At 44.3% G+C, this 19,710-nt stretch overlaps 1 protein-coding gene across 7 annotated transcripts in view; it reads left to right on the top strand.

The window, feature by feature from the left end:
- epb41l2 (erythrocyte membrane protein band 4.1 like 2) overlaps positions 1-19,710 on the top strand; it is a 45,260-nt gene that overhangs the window by 4,846 nt on the left and 20,704 nt on the right. For all 7 annotated transcript variants that reach the window (XM_030346022.1, XM_030346024.1, XM_030346020.1 and 4 more), the window contains exons 2-10: positions 7,012-7,277; positions 7,536-7,724; positions 9,095-9,382; positions 14,268-14,372; positions 14,484-14,526; positions 17,097-17,172; positions 17,869-17,965; positions 18,460-18,584; positions 18,979-19,066. In XM_030346022.1, coding sequence (XP_030201882.1) covers positions 7,026-7,277; positions 7,536-7,724; positions 9,095-9,382; positions 14,268-14,372; positions 14,484-14,526; positions 17,097-17,172; positions 17,869-17,965; positions 18,460-18,584; positions 18,979-19,066 — 1,263 coding nt within the window. In that variant the 5' untranslated portion in view covers positions 7,012-7,025. The remainder of the gene's footprint in view (positions 1-7,011; positions 7,278-7,535; positions 7,725-9,094; positions 9,383-14,267; positions 14,373-14,483; positions 14,527-17,096; positions 17,173-17,868; positions 17,966-18,459; positions 18,585-18,978; positions 19,067-19,710) is intronic.

Genomic DNA, 19,710 nt, shown 5'->3' with positions numbered 1-19,710 from the left:
TCTAGCGGTCAGGAAATTTGTGTGTGTGTGTGTGTGTGTGTGTGTGTGTGTGTGTGTGTGTGTGTGTGTGTGTGTGTGTGTGTGTGTGTGTGTGTGTGTGTGTGTGTGTGTGTGTGTGTGTGTGTGTGTGTGTGTGCGCGCGCGCGCGCTGCAAGCTCCTAGATATTTTACTAAAGCAACAATACAAGTGCAAGCTAGAGTGTAAACATTTGGTAAACCAGAGATATTCATTGGGTCCCTCCAATAGCGTTCAGTGATGTAGGCTAGGCTCTGGTTTCTTGTATGCTGTAGATCCCATGTTCCCGGCCTTTTCCAAGATTTGTATACGGATTTAGTTTAGACTTTAGCCCTTTGGCTTTCAACAGCACCAGTGCATCTTGATGTCCATCCAGATGATCGTCACACCACATGCAACCCTAATCCCTGAATGTATTGGTCCTGTGTTGCCTTGACAATACCCCACACCACCACACCCAATCTTGCAAAAAAAAGATCAGTTCAACTTTCACGGTTTTATTTCCTACAGGTTCAACAACACGCTACCTCAGTCGTATAATCTTTTAAATGTAGCGCGTCTCCCTTTTTCCTTTCAAAGCACTCGGGGGGCTCGAAACGTTTTTTGTCTAATGTTCTCTCGTTTGACCCTCTCTCTCACTCGCTCTCACTCTCGCTCTCCCACGTACACACACAACTTGCAGGCAGAGCCCTTGCGGCTGACTGCCTTAATTGTTGAATAGGGGAGTTTAGCAGATAACAAAAGTAGTTATGAGCTGACCTATTATTCTCTCACAGAAAGAGACGGAGGGAGGGGGCGCTGGCTGGTGGATACACCAACATGGGTGGTGGTGCATGCCTGGGTGTGGGCTGCACACAAGCTTGTATTGTACACCTGAAATGGGTTTTGCGGGAGTCATAATAGTGGATTTCTTTGAAAAGTAATTGCAGAAGTTATGATTAATAGAAAGGGAAGTTTAGAATGGGAGGCTTTGTCTTTTGACAAACCAGTAGAGCTGTAATATACAGGCATTGCTGGCGGTGGGAATGATATTCATGGGGGAAACCCCAGGGAATAAGGAGGAAATGTTGAATACATAACAAGAATGATCATCTGTGTACACGGATAATCACACCACCATCAGTGTTATCACCACCTCGGGAAAATGCATTCAGACCAACTGGTAAATGCACAGAAATAGATGGATGAACGGTCGGGTGGAACTGGCTGACTGAGGGACAGCTGTGACATGGATAATCCCAGTTATAATCCAGAGTCTATAGGGCTTGCCAGTGTAAGGGACGGGGCTGTTTTGAAATTTGGACACGGCCATCATGTTTGTGAGATTCATTGGTCGCTGATTTGCGCTTGTAAGCACATTTTCCACCACGGTAGATGGACAAATAGTTGGATGAGACAGAGTGTGTGTTTGTGTGTTCAGATTGAAAAATGCGTATTATTGTCAGTAATGCTAATCTTTTGCCATTTCCTTTACTTTGTGGGTTTTGGGTGTGACCTATGCTATGATAGCATTTCCTCTGACACAAAGAAAGTGAGAGAAAACACACACGCTCGCGCACATTGCACCCTGAATGCTTTGATACGGTTAGTGATTGTTCAGTGTCATGTCTTTTTTTTTCAGCGTATCGATAAAAAAATCTGCTGAAATCTCCACTTGCCACAGCTGAATTTAGCTGTAGTGTTATTAATTTGGTTGCCACAGCAAAATAGTCTTTCATTAACTTTTGAACCCTAGGGTGTGTTGTATTCATTTTTATTTGTAAAGTCTTTAGGATTCCTTGTAATTTATCCTATACCCAATGCATTAGGGGCAAACATTTTAAGATGATTGTAGAGGAAAACCTGTCAGCTGAAAAGCTAGATTTCCGCTGTGATGTATTTTTACTTGGTTGTTTTTGTTTTTCTCTTGGGGTAGTCTGCTATAAAATAAGGGATTGGGCCATGGGCCTGCAATGTAGAAAGCACTTCACTGTGGAATAGCTCTCTTACAACCCTATGGCAGATAAAGTTGATATGGAAGAGCTGTGCATGTGCTTGTCTGTGTCTGTGCCTCTGCACAATGTACGTTTTTTTCTGCGTTGTGATTGATGCCCCCGGCAATGTGGATAATAGCACTGCAGGCATGAAACCTTGACCGTGTACGTGGGCGTGAGTCTGTCATTTACACACTGTTCCGTAATCTCCTCCTTGTGACGAATGGTACAACAAATTGCTTGTATAAAGCTTTCTTTGCTGGCTGCCTATAGTGAAGCACCTTGGAGTTAATTTTCCAGCAGATCAAGGGGTCTCTGGGATGAAACGCACACTGGGCTTTGAGGTAAGGCTATGACGGAGCAACAGATTTTCCCAGTCAGGCTCAATCAAGTATTTCCTTATTACTTTCCTCCTTTTGCTTTGCCTTACTTTCTTGCCTACTTACTTCCCCTTATTAATGGCTCTTCTGAGGAATACTTTTTTTATTTGGAGGTAAACAAGATGAGAGAATTTCTATAGCTTTCCGTCTGTATTCATTTCTCACTGGGGATCTTTTATCAGTGCAAATAATGGTTTATTTACTCAAACTAATACATATACTATTAAATAAACTATTACACTATAAATCGCAGTGTCATAAACCTATCATCTGAACCCAGGGGGGTTGGGAGTCATGTTGCCGGAAGGTTTCAAGGTGGTCGTGTGTAGGCAGTCCCATGAAGAGGCATGGATCCGAGCCTTTGGGACATGTTGAATGCCTTGCGTAGGCGTCTCCCCTTGAACTTGACCCTGGGAGACCAAACAACATGTTACTTAAAACCCTACCCACTCCCTTTCTCCGTATTTCACACTCCCGCTCTCTTCCCACTCCTATTATACACACTTCATTACCGCCCCTCTCATTGTAACCTTGTTTCTTGCTCTCCATCCTCCTCTCCTTGACCTTTTGTTTGTGGTTCTCCAAAGCCCTTTACCCCACTAGCTCACACTCGCGCTCTGTCCCTCACTCCTTCTCCCCCCCTTCCCTAAATTGCATGCCACTCCACAACTAGGGTTGGGGGGAGCTCTAGAGCTACAGAGCACTGAAGGACAAACGAAAGAAGATGAGGAGAGAGGGGGAGGGACTGAAGTGAGGGGGGCAGGCATGATCTGCATATCAGAAGCGGATGTTGTTGTTTGTATACACAAGTTGGACAAAAGAATGGATAAGATAAAAGGGAATTGAGAAGGAGGAAGATGAAGAGTGGGGAAGTACTGCATGGTTAAAGGGCACAACGAAGTAAGATGTTAATCTCTCTAACTTAATCCATCCATGTAATCACCAGCAACTAACCAGCTATGGACTATTAGTGAAAAACTATTTACCCTATATATGGGGTTGTAAATCTTCAATCAAGGGGTATGAAAGCCTGTGTGTTTCTAATCCGTCCTCACTCTTTTGTATGCAATGCATCCCATACCAAAGAGTCCCATTTGAAGTTACACCTAGGTAGTGTTTGTAAAACTGTTTCAGTCAAAGGACATCCAGGGTATTACTATTAGGTATGCTGCTGCATTAGCGTCGGTCATCCTCGTGAGTTTTGATCGATTCAAAACCTTTTTAGCACACTCGCTTATAACTAACCACACATAGTGGGCGTTTAGATCTCTCAAGGAAAACGCATGTTTTCAAGACACAACCTCAGACCCTGGCAGAACTTGGATGGATACGTGTGTACGCTGGCATATGGTGACCGGGTCTTTGATGATACTTTCTAGTTCACTTGTAAAAGGGAAGTCCTACTGTGTCAATGTCCCAGCTTGCTAGCATAGTTACATAACATGCTAAGCATGCAGATATCGTTCCCCAACCATAAGCCATTGATCCTATGGTTGTAGAAGGCGGGGGCGGAGGGCAGGCAGGCAGAGGAGAGGGACACAATGATGAACATGCAATAATGTTGACTCCATTGTGCGAGTGGACTGTGGTATGGGAAATGGAGCGAGGAGGCCGGCCAAAAGAGAGATAAAGAGGAGAGATTGAAAAGGGCCCCGGAAAGAAGGGATTGAGGCAGGCGCAGATGAGAGGAGAGATTGGGCGAGGGACACAGAGAGGCGGACGGGGCAGATCAGTGGGCTCCCAGGGCGGGAGAGAGAAACATTTTATTAGGATAGAGTGGGATGAGTGGGATAAGTAGAAAGTCCTCTCTAGTCTGAGACTCACTCTGAGAAAAGGGGGGAATAGAAGGAGAGGGAGAGGGGGACGGACGAAGGGTTCTAGAGTTTTAAAAGGACTAAGCAGCCGTGACAAATGTCTCTCAGAAACATGCAGTCCACTGCCAAGATTTATTCTCCCTCTCACACACATGCTGCTCACACACTCACTCAAAACCCGAGCAAAGCCAGCTCAACCATTGATGAAGAACTGGTTTGAGTCAACAAGAGGGACGACCACTACAACTAGTGTTGGATCATATTGAGCTGGATAGTGGCCTGGATAGTCTGCCACTAACTACAGCAGTCTGTATTCCTAGTAGCCTAAACCATGGTTTTCCTACATGGTGTCCATTAAGGTGCGTTCACACCAAAAGTAAAGTCAATATTCTACTTGCGTTACTCGCGCACTGCAAACCTTTCTTGTGCGAGAGATTCAGCATTAAGTGAAAATTCGTGGCAAAGTGCTAATATTTCAACTTGAGTGAATGAGGCGAATTTGCGCAAGCAGAATCACACAAAATCTGCGTGAACCACGCTGTGCCATTTGAGCCGACATATAATGTTCATGTATAGTGTCGTTGCATTTACTTTGTATGTATTTACATCGTGCAGAAATAAGCTCCGCTTTTGGTTTGACCGGATCTTTACGCTGTTTACAGAGAAACTATTGAGATAGCAGGAAATTCTAAACTAAATTTAACAAAATCATTAGCTCAAAACCACACAGTCTTTTTAGTTGTGACAGTTAAATCTAGATAGCGGGTTATGTTGTGGTGATTTGGACGATGCGATGCGAAGAAGAAATGGTGTCTTGATAGTTATGATACACACGCACACGTACACTCCAACTGTGGACTAAGAGACTATTTTGAATAATTTGAATCTGTAGGCTATTTCAACTGAACTCAACATTTGGATCAACAGCTGACCAGGTTAACCTTCCTGCATCAGCAACACTTCCTGCATCACAAACAAGGCAGACGCTTAAAAAAACAAAGTGTATTTGCAGGTCTGGAAAAACAATTGTCTGGTTATAGAATCTGCCTTGTTTTCTCATCTCTTTGTGATTTGCAAATCATGTCTGCAACTCACAGGATGTCATTTTAGACATCCTCTTTCCTCCCGCTTCTCCCTCCTCTCTGCCCTCCACCTCATTAGCCAATCATGCGTAAGGAGACCTGTTCTATTTTTACTCAATCGTGGTTGTGTCTGCGTGCGCTTGTACTCGCACTTGTATTATTGAAGGTATCATCAGGGAATGAGTGATAAATCTGAAAACTAGCATCAGATTAAAAATAAACATATCAATGACCATGAAACCAAGTAATCTTGTGTGTGTGTGTGTGTGTGTGTGTGTGTGTGTGTGTGTGTGTGTGTGTGTGTGTGTGTGTCAAGTACGCTACACACAACCTTGGGGCTCTGGTCTGGTTTAACACTAGCAGGCTGCAGGCATCCACAGCCACTCTATAAATTCTGACCTCAGCTCGCCCTTGGTTCCGTTGTCATGGTCCCCGAGTGTCGTCACATCCTCTGTGTGTGTACAGGTACTTGATCAGCTTGGTGTGGGTGTGGGTACTTGATCCACATGTTGTTGGCATGCATATGTGTCTCTGGAAAACATGTTTAAAGTCATGTGCGACGATGACAAGCTGAAGTGTGATTAAGTGAGTGTGTGTGTTTGTGGGGGGCGGCAGGCCTGTTTGCCCACACAGCTGTTGATCTTGATGACTCCCTAATGTGCATGTTTTGTAGAAATTTGTCCAACTTTAAAAAGTTCACTGTGAGTGGGTGGGAGCAAGAAGCTTAAGTGACTGCTCCACTACCATGGAATTCATGTGCTAATGCTTTAAGTATCCATGAGCTCAATGTTTTAAACCACCATTCACCATTAGCTGGGGACCAGAGACCTAAATATGCAGACTTGTATTGTATCAACGGCTGATACTTTTTCTTCAACGTCTTGGCATAATTTTTATTTAGGACAATATAACCCATCGTACAAGCGCCAGACTAAAGTATGTGTGTTTTATTTAAGATGCCTGGTTAATGATGGATACCAGAAGAAAAAAAAACTGGTGGGCTCATTTATTAAACATTATTGTGCACAAAACTCACACTAGAGTAGCGAGCCATGAAAAATGGATGCCGCAGCCAAAATGTGCAGGCTGCTTTGAATCTGCCATTTTTCTCACTATGTTTTGACATGTTGTCATCATTTATTTTAGATATAACTTATCAGTTCATTTTCATCTAATAGATTTCACAGTCCCAGTACCGAATGTATCGAGCTCTTATCCAAACATGTCATACATGTTAAAGTGATGGTAGTCAATTTGAAGTAAACATGCCAGAGTATGCTATATTTTGTAAAGTATCCAACTCAAAGTATCCCACTCCTCCTTAGGAGTGGGATACTTTCAGGCCCCCTTTCAAAGCCATTCCCAAAACACATTACACATGAGCTTTAGCAAAATGGTCTGCCTAGCCGTATGGATGACTCGGGTCATGCACAATGGTTGTACAGGGGGCGTGAGGGCGGGTCGGTAGGTAGACGGACAGGAAGACGTCAAATCATTTAATGCGGGTCGAATGGAATTCGTATTTTATTTGATTGCTGTCGAGGTGTAAAGAGATTTAGACCAATATGACAAAAAAAGGGTGTTCAATACCTTGCCTACCCAACCTTTTAGAGATATATTTCCTGTTAAATAGATAGGATCGAGGATTTTGCCACCGGGGTGTTGATTAGGATGGCTCCACTGGGAATAATGGATGATATAGCACTGCTTTTCTCTCCCCTCACTCGCTTCTCGTTGACTCGGCAGATTGACGCGTCGCCATGACGACCGAAGTGGGTTCTGAGACTGAGGTGAAAGAAAAAGCGGAGGAGACAGCTACTCAGCCCGACCAACCGGAGAAGGCCACAGAGGACAACCAGGAAGTAGCAAACAGTGAGAACGCCACTGCAGAGGGGGGAGAGGAGGAGGTGGAGGTGGTGGTGGAGGAGGAGGAGGATAAGAAGGAGAAGGACGGGAAGGGAATCTCAAGATTCCTCCCTCCATGGCTTAAGAAGCAGAAGTCCCAAGGCCAGGTACATTTGTTTTAGATTGTCTCCCTAACAACTGTTGGTTAGTAACAAACATGGCATTTTCAGAGGTGTTTTCAACAACTCCTCAGTAGTTGGATTATTGTAACGTTATTACCAGATGTTAAATTTCATTGACTATGACTCCTTACTTTCTCATGATCTTTTTCACTATCAAAAGCTCTCTTAATGTGATTCTGAATGCTTGCCAGCTGTTATCACTAATTATTACGAATTACTTAATTGCATTATTCTCAATTCAAGGTGGTGGCCAATGAGACCTCCCCCACTAATAAAGTGATTTCCGAGGCGACAGAGGAAGAGGAGGCGCCGGCCCCGGCCCCAGAGACAAACGGCCATATCGAGGAAGTCGAAGAAAAGGAAGAAGTTCAGTCGGAAGAAGTCAAGCAAAAAGAGGCAGAGTCAACCTCCAACGCCAGTGCGGACACCCAGGTAATCCCTCCCTATTGGTCTATTTGACTGTCCATCATGCCTTACAACTCCCTTGAGTGTATGGTTTTTAAATAGGGATACTGTGGATCCATTATCACTTAATTGGTTGGCATGCGTGTGTGGTCAACTCATTCACGGTACTCAACAGGGATAAGGACATACAACTAGGGATGCACTAATTATAAAGGATTTCAACCGTCCCTATAACGGATGATTTCCTGCTACTCATGGCTGAGAACTGATCATATAATCAGTCATAACCTGTAGTTTGTGACCAACCATCTGACATCACTGATAATTGTAAACACAAACTAGCTGAACAGGTATCGCAAATAGCAATCGTGCTGCGACTGTAAGAAAGCTTCCAAAGTTGCGATGACAAGTTGTTTTGCTCCCTAATCTACCACACCACGTGGCACTACTCAGGTGCTAAGGGTGAACGTCATGAGTGTGACAACAGTGAGCAGTCCTTCTTAATCCATAAGGGTAAGCCAATGGAAGCGATATTGAGTTCCAGTTATCGGCTCTATTTAGCGACTATCATTTTATTATCGGAATAATACGTTAAAACTTCCCAATATCTCGATCGTTTATCGGACCTGATGTTTATCATGCATCCCTCCATACAATCAATACCTATGTGTTCAGATAGGTATTGACATGGGGTCAAATAACCAGCACTAAAACACAGTGACAGTTTAAGGCCAGTCGATGCCACAGACTCACACATAGTGCCTCTGTCTCCGGCACAAACGGCACACACCCCGCAAAGTCAATGATTCACAATCAGTCACACCCTGGGACACCATTAGCACCAGTCACCAATAGGACTGCCCGGAGTTAGCCAAACCACGAATTGTGGCCAACCGGATGCATCAATACCAAGACAAACAAAGCCAAGTTTGAGCACACAGACAGTAGGTCATAATAGGTATAAGGATGGGCGGACAAACAGAGAGAGTGCAGTATTTACTTTGACAAACACAACTGTGTGCGTTTCCTTTTTGTTTTTGTTGAATTATTTGTACGGGCGAGGGCAGGGGGTAGACACAAACTGTTGGGAGGAAAGGCCCATGTGTACTGTTGTCACAACAAACTGCCAGTGAGACAGACGGACAGCTGGGTGACCCGTAGAAACAACCGGCCAAGCAGACGGCTCAAGTGACGACTACACATCAGGCTCCGACTGTCAAACTGTTGTTTCATTGTTGTCCTGGCGTGCGTGTCTATTCACTCAAATGCTCTCCTCGACACAGACGCTATTTGTGTGTCTTGTCTGCTCTGCTTAACTCTCCCTCCCTCTCTCCCTCCCTCTCTCTCTCCCTCTGTCCCTCTCCCTCCTTCCCACTCTGTCTCTCCCCGCGTTTCAGCCCGCGACGGAGGAGAAAGTGACAGAGAGCACCGCGCAAAGCCCCGGCGAGGCTAAGTCTGCGACCGAGGACGTGAAGGAAGAGGAGCAGCAGCAGCAGCAGAAGAAGAACGAGGTGGAGGGGAAGAGCATAGAGCCGGCGGCGACAGGGGACGGCAAAGGAACAGCAGACGAGGGGCTGTCCTCCATCTTTCAGTCTCCCCTACGTCTGGTGAGGAGGAACAAGATGAAGCTTGTGGTGTGTCACGTGGCCCTCCTGGACGGAACCGACTTCCCCTGCGAGGTTGAGGTGAGACAGCGAACGCGGCTCTGCGCGTGCACACACACACGCACGCACGCACGCACGCACGCACACGCGCGCGCGCGCAGAAGCACACACGCAGAAGCACACGCACGCGCGCGCAGAAGCACACACGCAGAAGCACACGCACGCGCGCGCGCGCAGAAGCACACACGCAGAAGCACACGCACGCGCGCACACACGCACGCACCGATTAACACAAGCTTGTAGATACAAACAAAGACGAAGACAGAAACGCGATGGTGTGTGTTACACAAAGTGATCTGTCAGTGAACTGGAAGGCTCCGGTTCAACCAAACTTGAGTTTGTTCCAACGGGCAAACGTGTGATTAAAAAGTCCTAAATCATTTTGAAAGACAGTTCTAATGGAATCTATTTAGTATGGATTGCTAATCCATATGGGTTGTTTTAGTCTCTGTTTACATGCCATTTTTTTTTACTTTTGTCTCTTTGTTGACATGCCGTTCTCCCTCTCCTTAGAGACCCAACTGATGCATGCAATTCTAGGGTGACTGAAAACCTTCCCTTTCGCTCCGTAATGGCTGTCCCCGAGGGAGCGATTGTTTGCTTTTGCCGGACAATCAAATTGCTACGTATTGGCTAATGTACTTCAACGACACAGTATATTCTGCATACCTTCAAACTGATCCATGCTATAATAAGACTATTGACTAGTATTAGAGCATTTAGCTAAACTTTCTTTGAGGTTCCCCCTTTTAATAGTTTTTTTTTTTTTCTCTGAAGCACTTTGAGATTCTTGAATATAAAGTGCATTATAAATAAAAATTATTATTATTATTATTATTAGTAAAAGTACAGAAAATGTGTGTGGCTCAAGGGGAGATGGCAATTATAGAAACATGGCCATTGTAATGCTAGTGGTGTCCCCTAACCACCTGTACCCTACCCACCATCTAGTTGTGCTTGCAGCTTGTCTCCTTAAGCTGGTTGAGCAGGCAACACGTGAGTGTCAGTGTGTCAGTGACGCAATGCTCTAATAGGATTGTGTGTGTGTGTGTGTGTGTGTGTGTGTGTGTGTGTGTGTGTGTGTGTGTGTGTGTGTGTGTGTGTGTGTGTGTGTGTGTGTGTGTGTGTGTGTGTGTGTGTACAATTACAATGTTAGGGCGTGGTTTTCAGGGATAAGAAAAGCACACAGTGCTTGGCATGTCTGGTGACCCCACATGCACACAAACACACACACATCAAGCACAAACTGGGCAGATTAAGGGGGTCCCGCCAGATTAGCGGGAGGCATCTGCTCCCCCATGCAGGCAGGGGGCCTTCGACCATGAACATTCTGGCTCCATCTCTTGCACCCCCATCTCCTACATCCCCATTTGCAAATGGAGGATTGCTTGCAGTCTGCAGTGAAATTCAGCATAATGTCATGGCAGGCAGAACCGACTTGTCGTTTTTCTTTGCAGTGGTCGTTTTTTAGAGCCAGACCGATGTATTGTTTTGCTTGATTTTATCGGCTGACATTGGCCTATCACAGATAAATGTGTTGGCCGATATGACATTTTAGAAATGGTGTTGATTTATTAACAGAATCACCTCTTTTGTTAATGTTCTCAAGCCTCTAAACAGAGCACATTTGCGTAAACACTTCCAACACTAACAGTTTTACATTATGCTATGTGTGAAGGTTATTAGCTCTTCCCATAAAGGGGATTGGTTCCTTTAGCTCTGGGTTTTACGACGATGTTGTTGTGGCCCGAAGCATTGCTGGAGGGTCAGCAGCAAATCCCTAGGAGCTGCTCCACCCCCATCATTCCATGATCCTGGGGTGATCTATATAAAGGCTGATATATCTATATTCTGAACACCGGCCGGCAACAAATCTTTTACTTCCTAATATCGGTATCGGCATCAACCCCTAAAATCCAGTTTTGGTCGGGATCTAGTTGTGTTGTCGTTTGTGGACTTATTTTGTTGTAAATTGGGAAAGCTTTTCCAAGTCGCATACGTTGCATTTCAAAAACCCAATTTAAATAGACCAGTTTGAAGTAATTTCATGACATTGGAAATGTCATGCGCAGAAGTCATAGGTTAGGACTCGACTGTGGTCTTGCTTGCAGTTTTGGGCAACTGTCTGTGTCCCGAACCTGCCTTACAGATCGTGTGTGTGTGTGTGTGTGTGTGTGTGTGTGTGTGTGTGTGTGTGTGTGTGTGTGTGTGTGTGTGTGTGTGTGTGTGTGTGTGTGTGTGTGTGTGAGAGTTTGAACAGAAGCTGCATTGTCTCTGCAGATAACGCTGATACAACAACTATATGCTATTGTTCTACAGCACACTCACACAGACACACACATTACACACACCCAAATCCACCGTCCTCCACATGGCCGCATAGCTAGAACAGGATGTCATGAGAGGGAGATGGAGAGGGAGAGAGAAAGAGAAAGAAAAAGAGATGGTTAAACTGAGTATGCATACCAGAGTCTGGATTTTTTCGTTTGACACATAAGAGCCAAAATCCATCTGGTCATGGAAACAATGATTGAGGTTTATTTTTTAGGTGATTGGCTCACTACCTGACCTGCTGATCGCTGGGGGCTGTGTAGTAATGTTACACGTCTCGTTCCAAGGAATTTCATTAGAATAGGATTCAGATTTGCGACTCACTACTAGAAAAAAAAAAATCATTGGGCTCAGTTTCAGCCAGGCTAATCGACCTGATGCAAATCTGTTTTACAAGCATTTCTGTGTGCATAAAGCCAAGTTATATCTATGACTCAAGCAAGCTGTTTTCAAATGCATACAAATCCAGATGGCCTTGATCATGCTGTGATGGGCTAGGACAGTGGTTCCCAACTTTGAGGTTGGGGGCCCATTTGTTACCCCCTGATATGCAAACGGAGTCACAGGCAATTGCTGATATAAGCTATAGGTATTTGATGATCCATTAAGGCAATCACTTTTTTTTTTTTTTGTTCTCATAGATGTCCAATATATACAATTGACATGCAATCACTAAGGTTGTAGTATAGCGATGCGATTATATTCAGGGGGAGGTTGATATTACTGACAAAAATCATTGATGCTGAAGCAGATGTATAAAATTTAGAGCATTTTCAGAGCTAAAAATGGGCTCTTGAGCTAAAACGGGTTGGGAATCGCTGGGAAAGTGCCTTGCTCAGAGGGATTGTTGCACAGACCAGACACGGAGACTAGCACACAGAGGAAAAGTGAAAGGTCGCATTCTTCCCTCAATGCAGCGTGTGTGTGTGTGTGTGTGTGTGTGTGTGTGTGTGTGTGTGTGTGTGTGTGTGTGTGTGTGTGTGTGTGTGTGTGTGTGTGTGTGTGTGTGTGTGTGTGTGTGTGTGTGTGTGCCACTAAGCATTGGAACATACCACTGAAGTTTTCAGCTGTCCCAGGGACGAAGACAAAAAGACATTCTTTCCTTCATTCTCTAATATTTCCTGTTTTCCCCCAATGTATCACACTCCCCCCTCCTTCAGTCCGTCTGTGAACGTGCTGTTTATGGGAGTGTGGGAGGGAGCGATGGATTGAGGGAGCGATGGGGTGAGTGAGAGAAGCTAGCTGAATTAAATTACCAATTCGGCTTTCTTTGACATTTTACGACATTCTCTGAATTCTTTCAGTTAGGCACATGGCTACGTACTGAATGCCATCGTCATATTTGAGTGTGTAGGATGTTGAGATGATTGATGTTACTGGTAGGAGTCAGCACTCAAATGGGAGCAAACTGCCAGAAAGCCCCTTATCGCTCAATCAAAGGTCAGACTGAGACGCCAGGATTTCTGGGTGTGTTTTTTTTTAATTCATGATGGCATATTTATGCATGCAATGCAGCCATCTCAGATATCACGGTTAAATTGTTTCAACAAATGCATCAAATAAATCTGTGTGTTGTAGAAAAAGTTGACATTCACTTTAACTTGACATTTTATAGAATAGTCATACACAGCTGTGATATAAGTGGTGGGATCTCAGAAAGAAACTCTCTGACGCTTTGTCCAAAGAACCATTTAGTTCAGGCTGAGTATCCAGAGGCAATAAACCCATACTTTCAGAGACGCAGTGAGATTCCATAGAACAGGACTGAACACAATGAATTTGTATGAGATTGCTTTAGCCTGGAGCCAAGGGACTTTTGGTCTCTGGAATGGACCACCAGGCAGGCAGATGGACAGACGGATGACGAAACAGAGTGATTGCATTATTCAATTAAAAAAACAAAGAATGGCAGATAGCACTCCATCTGTTCAGTAGGAATACATTTTATTTATTCTAAACATTCAACCCCTCTCCCCAGGAACTGGCAACATATAACAGTTCTCATCAGGGGATTCTGATGTCAGTTTTTTCCCGGATTACTGGAAAAGGGACCCATTTCACTAATTGTAACGGTATTGGTTCTTGATCTGGTCTTTGCTGGATTAGTACAACCAAAAGCAGACTATCGTCCGATGACGGAATCTTGCTTGAGCATCGGACTCACTTGAGACATATGTGGGAATTGAGTTGAGAAGACGAATACGACTTAAACAAGGTCAACTCGTGTGCATGCATATCGGTTCCAATGATATTTGGCACCGATTCCACTTCTAGCCTTTGCTGGGAGAATGGGTCCTTCTCTTGGAATATCTCCCTTGTGCTTTAGATGGCGTAGGGTTAGGGGGGTGTTTGTCGTGTAATGTGGGCCTGTGAAGCCCTATTGAGACTAGAGAAACTGATTGAAAGGCCATACAAAAAATATATATACTGACTCATTGACTAGTACTAAATTTTAGTACATTGAGGTAAACACACTGTTTCGCACTGTTTCACTTTGATTTATGATCAATGCTGATATTGTCTAAATGCTAGATATGTTTGAACTAATCTGTCAGTTTTTTCTATCTCCATTCAGAAACGTGCGAAGGGACAGTTCTTGTTCTTTAAAGTCTATGAGCATCTCAACCTAATGGAGAGGGATTACTTCGGCCTGACGTACAAGGATAGCCACGAACAGAGGGTGGGTCGCACATTCAGAAAATAATTGTCTATAATGTGACAAAGTCTGTTTTATGACTTATTCCATCAATAAGATAACTGATGCGGTTCTCCTTCTGTTTCCTCACAACAGTGTTGGTTGGACCCTACTAAGGACATCAAGAGACAGATACGCAGTAAGTTTGACTCCTCTGAAAAGCCTCCCAAGTGGTTCTTTACTAGCAAACCCCCCCATCCTTCCCCATGAACATGGTTTCCCAATTGAATACAGCCGACATACAGCGCTGCAAATTCACTAGGTTCCTAAGACTGGCATTTCGATTTAAAAGCTATTAGCAAGAGCTGTAGGACGTTAAAATGTTAGACCTTTGAACAATGCCATCTTTTTTTACCCGCTTAGCTGCGATACTAAATCAAATGAAAGAAGTAATCCATATTGCCTTTTAATGTCTTACAGTAACATAAACAATGGGCTCAACGCCTTGTCAAATCAGTTAAGTGTAGACAGCAAGATGGCGGACTTCTTCCACAGTAGGATATCGTGCTTTAGACCAAAGCTCTGCATTGGAGTTGAAGTCTAGCAGCACTTCCTTCATTGTACTTTATTGGTCCAACATTGTACTTTTCGGCTTTCCTTCTGAAACCTACATGTGCATGCAGGGCTGCGATCTGAAACGCTAAGCTGCAATTACACATGGAATTTTCAGTTGAAACGTGTCATTTTGGCCCTATAAAGTATTTCACTGCCTTTTTATAATTAGTGTGTGTAAAGTGTCTGTGTCTGAACGGGGCACGTAAAGTCAAAGGCGAGGCTGGGTGTGCACAATGAATGTTGCATACATCTATCTATGCTTGTGTATGTACTTTGTTTCTACTTACTCACTTGTGTGAGTGGTCAGTCTCTGTGTGTTCTCACAAATGACCAGTTATACACACCTCGGTTGCATCATGCCCATCTCTAGAGCCGTTTGGTTAGCACTAAACAACCATACATAGATTCTGCATTCGCCTTTTTGCAGTGTATATATACAGCGTTCTCGATTGTCACCAAGCTGTAAGAAGATCAAAATAAATAAGGACAGTTTCCAAATCATTAGTGGAGAAAATGATTCTCTCAGTTGCTGTTGTTCTATTGTTAATAGTCTTACGAACCAGTTTGAACACAGTGTAGTCACTGCTCATTCCTTTACAACAGTTTAATCAGTGACACCAGCAGGTTGTGTGCTGAGGTTTTATTGAATCAATATGGGCGGCGGGTGGAGGAGTTCTCCCTCAGTCAGTAAGGTTTGGGCGGGTTGGCATGGGCAATCGTTTCCATCCAAGTCTCCAAAAACAACAGTTGTGGTCTGCAGTCTCTAGTGTGCTGCATGCGGTGGTGGCATCCACGCAGGTGATCAAACTCCCAACCACAACAACAGTGTGCAGTAACCGTAGTTTCCAACGCCCTCCAGAAGTTCTTTGTTTCTTTTTATAAATGCTCTGATTGCAAACACTGCCATCTTCACTCAGGTACATTGAGCAAGACATCTGGTGGTTCCACCTGCTGTCCCTAGGGGCCCTCATCATTTTGGTATCACATGATTGAGTATGCTGGGTGTGGAGCAAGCACAAGATCAAATAACACACGCACACAAAAATTCCCAGAGGAACACCCCCTCATGGTAACTAATCACACTTCTCTGGCAAAACCTAAATCTAAAACTGAAACTCTGGCCGTGAACGGTGTCTCTTCCTACGGTCCACAGTATCACAGTGCGGGAACTTGGATAATGCGTTTGGAATATCGACGAGTGGGGAAAAATACCCCTGCTATTTATTACAGTGTGTTGTGCACAACATTAGCATCCTAATGCTAATTACTGCAGTGTCACCCTTCTGCTTATATTTCTCCTTATTACTCTTATCGTTTCCTCCCTCTCCCTCCAGGAAGGAGCTTGGGCTGGCCTTTGTGTCTGTGTGTGCGTGTCTGTGTGTGTGCATACACTTGGATTAGAAAATGGTCTCTCTGTGAAGTCATCCTTTCCCAGATGTAATTTTCCTGATGATGTAATCGCCAGCTTATGTCGCACAGGGAGAAGAGAGGGAGATGAAGTTACTGGAGAATGAGGGACAATAGAGGGAGTGAGAGGGGTTGTATGAGTGAATTCAGTAAGAAGGAAACAAAAACGTGTGGCATTGATAAGCCTATTGTGGAATAAATCAGAGCATTTTTCGACTATCAACACTCTGTGTTGATAGTGAATGGGAAGGAGAGAGGGAGCAAGAAAGAGACAATGGCAGCAACCAGAATTGTTGTTGTGGAGAATTCATTGGAAATGAGCACAACTAAGAATATAATTGGGTCTAGCTAGTCAGAAGTGCGTGTGTGTGTGTGTGTGTGTGTGTGTGTGTGTGTTTTTGTCCTACTGTATTTCTCTAGAAATTTCCTAGTTCCTTAGATCATGCAAGAGTGATTGAATCACACATCCTGTCCTTCCGTCTGCTTCAACCTGCGCATGTCATGGACAGAAGCCAGCAGTATTATCTTCGTCCTGACTACATTGAACATTCAACTAATTCTCAGAACCCTCAGTGACACTGTTCTATTTTGATCTAGGTATCATTCTCGTGCTGACTTCTCTTGTCACTAAATGTATGAAAGGTCTCTCTGGGGTTGACTACATCTTCTGTTGCTTTTATTTTGATCCAGTGCAGAATATAGAAACATGAATGATTTCTGATGCTGCGTCCCTCTCACCCCACACAGGCAACAACTGGCAGTTTTCATTCAACGTCAAGTTTTACCCTCCCGATCCCTCGCTGCTGACTGAAGACATTACCAGGTACACAACGTTGATTTCAATGGATTGTTGTTTGTCTTTTTTTAAGTTTTGAGACCCATTATTACAACAAAAATCCCAGATAGCAGTGTGTTTTGTGTGCAGCCTAGAATTTGCACATTATGTATACATACATACCCACGTACACATTGCCCCACAGTCTAAGGGCTGTTTGTAAGTGTCTGTGCATGTGTGTGCATAACGGACCAGACCCCTGCTCTGACAGTTAAGAGACGCAGGGTCAATCTAGGTCACATACACCACACAACTGAACACCACCGAGGTGGTCTTGCTAAATTAAAAATGACCCAACCGTTTTATGAAGGTCTGCATTCCAAGTCCCAACATATTTGTTATCACAAACACAAAGTGTTTTCAGAGAGTTTACAGTTTTTTAACCATTCTTCTACAAATGGTTGATCTTAATGTTGGATCATATTGAATCTCACTAAACGCTTTTTACTATTTTGCAGTCTGAAAGAAGAGATTTGCGTAAATGTTGGAGTTACGACATTGACTGTTGATACAAGCATAGCAGAAAAATACCTGCTTTTCAAATGGCTCAAATGATACACACAATGGTTTTGTTTTTTTGGACCAGTTGTTCACCAAACGCTGGGAGAGCCATCAGGTAGATCTGTGCTACGGACAAGCCCCATTCCGCAATGTCAGGGACGTCATCATGTCTTTCCATCACAGGTACCTGTTATGTCTGCAGCTCCGTGAGGATGTGGCCTCAGGCCGTCTCCCCTGTTCATTCGTCACCCATGCCCTGCTGGGATCCTACACACTGCAGGTAGGTGTGTGCGTGCGTGTGTGTGTGTGTGTGTGTGTGTGTGTGTGTGTGTGCGTGTCCGTGTGCATGGGATTCAATTGGGCTAGTGGGTGGGCAGGGAAAGGGCAACTCCCAACCATCGCTGTGCGTATTTAGAGTATTCGAGTGGGGGCAGAGATTTGCCGAACAAGAACAAATTGTGTATCATCCTATCTCGCATTGACTCTTTTTTATTAGTTGACCTTTATGGTTTGTGAGTTCAAATCTATCCCACAATGCATTGTTGGAGTCTCTAAATGTCAATCATAGTTTCCTAGGATTGTCTTTCCAAAAGCTAACAAAAGTTGCTCACAATTAAATCCAAAGTGCAGTAAATTGATTTATAAATGGTAGTTCACAATTATATAGAGAGGTTTTCTAAATAGGATAGATATCTTTTATACAGAATGAAAATGAATGTTTCCATACATTGTGATGTCTAAATATATCTCCTTGTCCTTCCTTCCATGACTCAGGCAGAGCATGGGGACTACGAGCCTGACCAGCCACAACCTCTGGACTACATCACCAAGCAAAGCTTTGCGCCCAATCAGAACAAGGAGATGGAGGAGAAGATTCTAGAACTCCACAAATCCCACAGGTCGGAGGTCACATCATGGTGGTGCCGGTTTACTTGAGGGAGGGGGGGGTCCATTTTGCCAACGATGAAATACCACAGTCAAGGGGAACCATCAAAATTAACTCTCTGGATACAGATGTTTTTGAGGGCACTTGAATATAATGTGGTTTATTTTCTGTTTTCATTGCTGGCAACCAAACTTAAAATAATTGTACCAAAATGTATTTTTGGGATGTTTTTAGATCTGTCGTGTGCAATTATTAAACGTACTTTATTTTTGTTAGTGCTGAATTGAGTGTGTTAAGTCGGTGCTTTGGTTTCTCGTTTCATCATAGACATAAACGAAGATGTATATCACCAAAGAAGTACCTAGTACAGCCACAGTCCACCTACTCTGGTTTGTTCTTGCTTCCAGGGGCATGAACCCAGCGCAGGCGGACACCCAGTTCCTAGAAAACGCCAAGAAGCTATCCATGTACGGGGTTGACCTTCACCGCGCCAAGGTACGTAGCGGCCTGCTGACCCTCCGGACACGGCCCTCACAGTCTGACACTGACTGCCGCTGGGGTCAATGAAGCCCCTCTGTCTCCCTCAAAGGCCATGGTGGCCACTGGTCCAACCAGATTCATGGCCTCCGGGGTTTATAGCGCTGACTAGCTCATTATGCCAGTCAGTGTGGCTACTGGCTGTACCGTTGCCAGGGGTACGTGCCTCATTCCATGACTAGCTCACTGGGTAGAGCACCCTGCTTATTTGCATAAATAAGGGGCGTGTCTGTAGCTGTGTCTGTTCTCTGCATTGCTGGCTGGTGGTGATGAGTCATATGATGGTCCACAATGGCATAAAGACATTTTTTTAACCGATTGTTCATCTTCAGCCAGTGTGGTTGAATTCATCCAGAATAAAAAAAAAACAGTTGATGTCTTTATATCTGTTCCATAACCTGTCTGGCAATGTGGCATATTTAGCTTTGATGTGGAGAGCGGGGGAGGGACAGTGTGTGAGAGAGAGAGAGAATATGTCAGCTGTACAAACACACTTAGGAAAGCAGGGGGGCCATTTCCATGGGAACTGCCTATCTCTCCCCTCCTGGGACACTAGGTCAGCCAGACAGTTTGTGTATGTGTGTTTGCTTGTGTGTGTGTAT

Source organism: Gadus morhua, chromosome 21 (genome assembly GCF_902167405.1).
Source record: "Gadus morhua chromosome 21, gadMor3.0, whole genome shotgun sequence".
Lineage (NCBI taxonomy): Eukaryota > Metazoa > Chordata > Actinopteri > Gadiformes > Gadidae > Gadus > Gadus morhua.
The sequence above is the reverse complement of the archived record's forward strand: the minus strand, read 5'-3'. Positions and strand labels throughout refer to the sequence as shown.